Genomic DNA, 8,193 nt, shown 5'->3' with positions numbered 1-8,193 from the left:
TAATGACAGGTTTATTGTTTTTGGGGGAAATTTTGGGTATTGAGTTGTTTCGGAGGTCGTTGGAGACGGGTTTGAGTCCGGATAGTTTTACAATTGTTCGCGTGTTGTCGGCTTGTAGTCGTGTTGGGGATGTTAGTGCTGGTGAGTGGGTGCATAAGTACGCGGTGGAGATGGGTATGGGGAGAAATGTGTTTGTTAACACTGGTTTGATTGATATGTACGCGAAATGTGGGAATATGGGGAAAGCTCGCGAGGTTTTTGATATGATGGTAGAGAAGGATGTTGTTTCTTGGAGTGCTATGATTCAAGGTTATGCGTCGAATGGGCTTCCTAAAGAGGCATTGGAGCTTTTTTATGTAATGCAAGGAGAGAATGTTAGGCCGGATTGTTATTCGATGGTTGGTGTACTTTCTGCTTGTGCTAGGTTAGGAGCGTTAGAAGTTGGCGAACGGGCCAGTAAGTTGATGGACGTGAACGAGTTTTTCTCTAATGCTGTTTTAGGTACGGCGCTAATTGATATGTATGCTAAATGTGGACGGATGGGATCGGCTTGGGAAATATTCAAACGAATGACAGTGAAGGACAGAGTAATTTGGAATGCTGTTATATCAGGTCTTGCTATGCACGGACATGTGAAATCTGCCTTTTGTTGTTTCGGTCAAGTAGAGAAACTCGGTATAAAACCTGATGGAAACACATTTATAGGTCTCCTTTGTGCTTTCACTCATGCTGGCCTTGTTGACGATGGTCGCAACTATTTTCGCAGGCAAGTTACACATTTGACCGGATGGAAAAACATAATTACATTTGCTAGCCAAATATACAAAAAACATACACTATTATGTACAAAATTGTATATTTTACGTATATTATGCATTAATATGCAAAAAAATTGCATTTGATCGCTATTATTTTGGTGGGTGGTTATTTATGTCAGTTTCTCTATTTTCGCAGCATGACTCACTTGTACTCTTTGGAACCGACGATCGAACATTACGGATGCATGGTTGATCTATTAGGCCGATCGGGTTTGCTGGATGAAGCTCATTCGTTGATAGAAAGTATGCCAATGAAGGCTAATGCCGTCATTTGGGGAGCTCTATTAAGTGGCTGCCGGTTGCATCATGATACCAAGTTGGCCGAACATGTACTAAAGCATTTGATTGAATTGGAACCATGGAACTCGGGAAATTACGTTCTTTTGTCGAATATCTATTCGTCTAACAACAAATGGGATGATTCGGAAAAGATCAGGTCTTCTATGAATGAGGGAAGAATGCAGAAGATTCCGGCGTATAGTTGGATAGAGATTAATGGAATAGTTCATGAATTTCTTGTCGGGGATATGTATCATCCTATATCAGAGATGATATACATTAAACTCGGTGAACTGACCAAGGAGTTAAAAGAAGCAGGTTATGTTCCAAAAACGGAATATGTTCTATTTGACATCGAAGAGGAGGAAAAGGAGCATTTTGTGGGGTGTCATAGCGAGAAGCTTGCACTTGCATATGGCTTACTAAGTACTAAACCTAGTGATGTTATCAGAATAATTAAAAATCTTCGTATCTGTGGTGATTGTCATACATTCTTCAAGCTTGTTTCAAAGATAACGGAGAGGGAAATTATCTTGCGGGATAATAACCGTTTCCATTGTTTCCTTAACGGATCATGCTCATGTGGAGATTACTGGTAAGACTTTGGTTAGTAATATGATGTTGCGAACTTTTTATTCAGCAAGTAATCGAGAAGAGAAAAGATATTGAAGAGGGAGGAGGAAAACTCAGCCAAAAAGCAGAAGAGACAGACCTAATATTTATCTGTCGACAAAGATTACTATCAACTCGAGCAATCTTGTGCAGAAGCAAAATATTGTGTGACAGAACGATATATGGTACTTCCTCCGTTCCAATTTATTGTGAAAGTCGTTCTTTTTAGTCAATCCCAAAAAGAATGACACCTTTCTATATTTAGTAACAATTAAACTTTAAACTTCTCATTTTACCCTTAATGAGATGGTTTTTAGCCACACAAATATCAATGGCTTATTTTGGATCACAAGTTTCAAAAGTCGGGATCAACTACTCTACCATTCCTTTATTGACTGGTCTAATGAAAGAAAGTTTTGTTAGCATCATTTACATCATAAATAAAATGAACCGAAGTCTTTAGCATCTTTCATTCTTAAACTATGTGCCCAGTCAAACACCTTCACATAAATTGGGACGGAGGGAGTGTGAATCAATTGGATTAATTTTTGCATTTCTATGGTTAGATTCTCCGTCCTCATGAATGGTTATCTCCATTGTTTCTTTGCTATCCAAAGAGGCTGAAGACAGGGAGATCCTCTTTCTCCGTTTCTCTTTATCCTTGTGATGGGAGAGTCTCAGCATTATGTTGTGTCGCTATGCAGAAAAAAATGGATCAAAGGCTTCATCGCCAGCTCCAGTATACACTTCATCTTATGTATGTTATATTTGACGATTCATCGATCTACAGGTTGATCCAGTCCACTTTTGAGGTTAAATGTAGGTTACACATCAACTTCATCAAGGGTTGGTTGTTCCCGGTAAATAAGGTTCGCAATTTGCAACTCTTTGCGGAGATATTGTGGTGTATCTTCGGAAGCATTTCTACAAAGTCTCTGGGCCCCGTGCAAGCTTTAAGTTAGTAGCTATATGGGATGATGTCTTAGAACCGATGGAGAAGAAGCTGGCCAACTTGAAAAGACAATACTTATCTCTAGGAGGCACGAGTCACATTGGTTTTCAATTAACAGTGTTTTCGACTCCCACAGCAACAAGTTACAAAAAAGAGGCATTTACTTGTGCAATAGATACTTTGTGTGAAGAGCAAAATGAAGATGCAAGCCAACTGTTTCTGCATTGCAAATTGCCTTTCACATACAAAGGGTTTCCTCCAAAGCTGGTACAAGAGAGGGCTAAACAAAGGCTGAATCAAAGTATGGAACACCATCCCAGCCACCATTTGGACAGAGAAAGAAAGGGAGCCTTAGATCATTGGTAAAGTCATCTGTGTGTGATCTATATGTCACCGGCTTTAATCATGGAATCAACCACTAATGCTTGCATCAGCGTAGGCTGCCTACAATATATCTCGTTGGGATGAGGCCTTTCCCCGGATCTTGCGTGAATGCGGAATGCTTCATTCACCAAGCTGCCCTTTATTTGGAGAGAATTGAAATTTTTAGACCAAAAAGCAGAATGTAATGACCTTGAAATACAGTTGTACTTTTTTGCTAACCTTTTGGGATAACATGGCTGATATTAATGATACAGTTTGCATTCTTGACTTTCTTAACTTCTGTCTAGCCTCGTTATGCTGGGTATCCATATCAATGAAATTAGCCTTAAAAAAAAAAAAAAAAAAAAAAAAAATTAAAAATGCTATAGTATGTATATTGGAAAAATATTTGCTATATGAGGGATTTCAAAATTATGATCTAGAATATGGGTCAGTGTTCTTTGCTTTGCAAATCATTAGTTTGACCATTACTGATTTGTTATCCTTGTTATTTTCTTTTGGCTGTCTAGAACCTTTTTATATAGCAAAGAAAAATGCTTCTGCTTTTGAAAGTATTTTATTGTGTTGGCATTCAGATTCTCTGGTTTATATTTATGGACCGTTTGTGTTTACTACTACAGCTATTTATTCCACTACTTCAAACTCTTATATACACTCACTTATCACAAAAAATTGCAGGAAAAGAAAAAGAAAAAGAAAAAAGAAAAGATAGTAAAGTAGATTTTGATCATCAGCATAAAGGCTATGTTAGCAGCCATATTTACAGTTCCAAAAAGAAAAGGAAAACAGTGTTCTTATGTATCTTACAAGGACTCTTTGAGTTCTAACAAAAAATCAGCATTACGCCAACATCTCCAAGGCCAGCTGATACCCTGCTACCGAGGGTTTTCCGAGAACATCCTCCCTACCTTCCAAGGTAGGAAGGGGTTTGGTATGCGTACACTCTACCCTCCCCAGACCCCACTTGTAGGATTACACTGGGTATGTTGTTGTTGTTGGTATAAGAGAATAAACAATATACAGATTTGATGGAGAAAACTTCTTTGCTGCTACCATTCCATAATAATGAATCTTCAGTATCCATTGTACAATGAATTAGCTCCAACTTTTAAAAATTCAGCAGTTCTCTCGATCCCCCTATCATCGAGAAGCCTCCGAAAATTGACATTCCACCCTTGTCGTCGTACTTCCTCAATTTTTGCTTCAAATAGTAAGACCAAACTGAACAGATCAGAAAATAGCCTTTGAGAGGCCCATGACCTAGCCAATTGTACTTCCTTACCTATCTCAAACCAAACTTTGTAGCAAAATCAGACCATAGTGATCTAATAGATCTCACAGTACTAACTCCAAAACAAGTTCTCACTATTTTAGTACACCATTGGCTCTCTTGTTCATAGCTACTTCATTAACAAACATTTGTTGCGCAGACTTACGTTTTTTATGCCAAATCCACCATTTTCTTACTGGTAATAAGATATTTCCAATTCACCGGACCAAAGCACCTACTTTCTCTGTTGCCTTGCCAGACAAAATTCCTTTTCAACCAGTCAAGTCTCTTTTCCACTTTGATAGGTAAAGCGAATAAAGACATGAAATAGCAGGCAAAGAATTATGATACTGATTATGCACCTTACTTCAAAGTCCCAACCTTGGAAGCATATGTCAAAGATTCTGTATTTCGGACTAGTAAATCAGAGAAAAACATGTGTCTTGCATTCTTTGTTTTGGTGTAAACACACAATGCGAGTAACTTTTTACTGACCGGGCTCGAGCGAAGTGAAGCACAGGCTATGACTATCTAACTTTGACTTTGAAAAAAAAAAATCCAAACTTTTGTTACTCCACATAAGTAAATAGAGATTGAATTCATAAATTGCTAGCAAGTTACTCTTGTCTACTTCTTTACTGAAACTATTTATGAAGCAATTGCAGAATTCGTAAGATTAAGACAAGCTATCCTCCTCCATAAATGCAGGGCATACAAGTAAACAGAAGATTTGGTTAATGATGATAACTAAATTTGTCAAAACAAGAAACAACAATCTTACAAGATTAAAAACAACAATTCAGTAAAGCAACTAACACACAAATTATTCATCAAACAAAATACTTAACCATCTGAATCTCTTTCTTCTTGAAACCACATTTCTCATAAAAAGGTCTATTCTCTTCAGTACAATCAAGAATTACCTTATAACATCCCATTGAACAAGCATGATCAGCAAGATACTCAACAATTCTCTTACCTAATTGCATCCCACGAGCACTCGAATCAACAACAACATCCTCAATATGTCCAGCTTTACCACAATTCCTCACAAATTTCTTCTCAATGAACACACTTCCAGTTGCAACAATCTTCCCTGATCGGACATCTTCGATGACACAAATCCTATGGTCATCACCATATTTCTCGATTTCTTGGAATCTTTCTTTAAATTTGTCGTCTGAGACGGAATCACAGACAGTCAATTGTCTCAGCAATTCGATAAAACCTTTGTCTTTGTCTGAAATCTCCAGTTTCCGGATGTTAAACACATCTTTAACAGAATCGTCGCTCTGCATCATTTCCTTCAAAGAAAAAACAATTTTCCAGCAAGAGCGTTTAGATTAAAAAAATAATAATAAGGCTCCATATGACCAAATGCAATATAAGTAAAATGCCAATACCGAATTTGGCAGGAAAAAATTAAAACTTTGGCCAAAACAAAGACTTTGCCGGTGCTTTATCCCAAATTAGCTAAACCAAACTAAAGGTGAAAAGGTGGAAAACTATAAAATTCAAGTCTTTAATTCGCTATGCAAGATTTACTGACCTGAGATAGCAAATAATCAATGGAGAAGAAGATATCTGAATACGGATGCAATTGTAGATCGGCCAATTCAGCCCTTCTTTTTGGGTGGTCTTTAAATTTTGGCCCTCAAATTGCTGGTCTATAAATTTGTCTTTTCGCTTAAAATTTATGGGTTCCGGATTCGAATCTTCGCTCAGTTAAAAATTTTAAAAAATTAGCAAAGTAGAGTTTGAATTTCGCTTTACCCTCTCTAAAGAAACCTTTAATTATGCTTAACTAAAAGTATGCCGGAGGAGGCAGACTTTGACTTGAGGCCTATATATTTTATTTTTTTTACTTTTCAAGTAAACTTTTAAGCATGCCTTTAAAAAAGTTCTGCCCACAACATACTTGACTTAACTAAAAGTGTGCTCCATAAGACATACCTAAAAGTATATCCCATAACGCGAAACTTTTCTTAAGGCATAACTAAAAATTTGTCTTATAAGGCAAAGTTTATGCCCTCCAACTTTGGGCGTGCATAAGTAGACACCTCAGCTTGCATTAAGTTGAAGACGTAAACACAAATGCTGGCGTGACACATAAATTTTGAAGGTGTCTAGATGGTCATTTTGTAAGTTGGAGTATTCAACTGACAAAATCGAGACAAATTGGGGTACCTACTTGTGCACACCCAAAATTTAAGGTCATACTTGTCAGCTGAGGCCAATTTGAGGGCATGTTTACGTATTGTGTCATTTAATTAACTTATGCCCGCAATGTCGAGTTTGATTTATAACAAGGGGTTCGTAAATATGTAAGTAAACACACGGCTTAAATTACGGGGTTCAACATCTCTTATATATACATAAAAATTAATTTTAACCTTGTATATTCAGTGTAATTTTTCGCCGAAGAGGGTTCGGATGAACCCCTCAGCTCTTACTAGCTCTGCCCCTGTATGCCCGCGCTAAAAGTAATACTGAAGGACATAAATTAAAAACCCCAAATTTGAGGGACAAAAATTAAAAACCACCCCAAAATAGGGGCATTTTGTGCGAATGAGCCTTTTTCTTTACCGTACAAATAGTCAGCTATATATGAATTATAAAGCAATAATATAGTAACTTGGAATATTAAGGTGGCAAGACCCCAAAGTTATTTTCAAAGTGGCAGGCCCTCATTTTCTTTTTCATTTATTTTTGCTCCAGAAATTACTAATGATGGGATTAGCAAACACATCGGGCCTCTTTGTATTTTTAAAACCTTCAGGGGTTAAGTTTTAAACTTTTCAAAAAAGAAACAAAAGACTTTCTCTTTCTCTCTTTCTTCTTTCATGTTCTTCTCCGAAAATCATTCTTTTACTCCCAAATTCTCTCATTCCTTCATCTTCTATGTTGTAATTGTCGTTGAAAACTAAACTTGAAGTATATATATATTTTGGTTGCTGAAAAACGTAAAGAAGGAGCTGGAAGCCATTGACGGCCATCAACAAGCTTTGAAGCTCTAATTCAAAAATGTGAGTTACCGCAAACGAGCTTCGTTTTGAATGAGTGATACCTAAAAAAAAAACTGGAACATCGAGGAGAATTCATATCTGAAATTTGAAGAAATTTCGTTGAGATTTGACATGACTTTGAATCGATTTTATAACAACTCCCAAGGTTGAAGAAGATAATTGTTCAAATTTTGGATTACCGTAATCGAGCTCTATTTCACAGGGGTGATATCTCAAAAGAACCGGAACGTGGATGGGAGCCCATAGCTGAATTTTGAAGCAGTTTGGTTAAGATTTGACATGGTTTCGATTAAATTACAAGAAGTTTAAAAAAGAAAGAAGATGACATACCGTAAATAGTCTAGCAGAATCCTTATTTAGGTCTAAAATAGGTTTATTAGCATCCTACAGTTTCTATGAGCTTCTACATTGGCTCTACAGGTCTAATATATATATAATGCATCTATACAATAGTTGTTATATCGAATGTAGCTGCTACCAACGCCTCAAAAAAATGGGAAATAATCAGAATAATCGTATCTTGGAACTAAGTTTAATTACAAGACTAGAGTTTAGCTTTAAAAATCACGTTCGAACGTTTTGCTAAACGGTTGATAGACCTATTCGGGCAGCGATAACTCCTTAATCGCCTTTGGAATTTGGGAAATTACCCCCAATGAATTTGTAGTATGTGGAAATACCTTTTCTAACGATATAAAGAACAAGCCAATCGTGAGATCTACAAGAGAGATATGATCGTCTCAACATGGCTAATAGTAAAGCACTTGAAATCATAAATTAAATCGGCTAAGTTTGACATCGTCTGACCTAGTCATTTCGTGCAAATCCGTTGGGAATTTGAGAAACCTTCCT

At 36.9% G+C, this 8,193-nt stretch overlaps 2 protein-coding genes across 2 annotated transcripts; one reads left to right on the top strand and one right to left on the bottom strand.

Moving 5' to 3' along the window:
• The first annotated feature begins 2 nt into the window (after window positions 1-2).
• On the top strand, window positions 3-3,321 carry LOC132058038 (putative pentatricopeptide repeat-containing protein At3g08820). Its single transcript, XM_059450606.1, has 2 exons — window positions 3-766; window positions 955-3,321. The coding sequence occupies exons 1-2, from the start codon at window positions 3-5 to the stop codon at window positions 1,694-1,696; spliced, it is 1,506 nt and encodes a 501-aa protein (XP_059306589.1). The 3' UTR covers window positions 1,697-3,321.
• A 1,670-nt stretch (window positions 3,322-4,991) lies between these two features.
• Window positions 4,992-5,923, bottom strand: LOC132057457 (glucosamine 6-phosphate N-acetyltransferase). The gene is made up of 2 exons (XM_059450067.1): window positions 5,865-5,923; window positions 4,992-5,619 (listed from the first exon to the last, which is right to left on the bottom strand). The coding sequence occupies exon 2, from the start codon at window positions 5,614-5,616 to the stop codon at window positions 5,146-5,148; it is 471 nt and encodes a 156-aa protein (XP_059306050.1). The 5' UTR covers window positions 5,617-5,619; window positions 5,865-5,923; the 3' UTR covers window positions 4,992-5,145.
• Between the last annotated feature and the right edge of the window lie 2,270 nt (window positions 5,924-8,193).

This window comes from Lycium ferocissimum, chromosome 5, assembly GCF_029784015.1.
Source record: "Lycium ferocissimum isolate CSIRO_LF1 chromosome 5, AGI_CSIRO_Lferr_CH_V1, whole genome shotgun sequence".
NCBI lineage: Eukaryota > Viridiplantae > Streptophyta > Magnoliopsida > Solanales > Solanaceae > Lycium > Lycium ferocissimum.
This window is presented reverse-complemented; position numbering and strand designations above follow the sequence as displayed.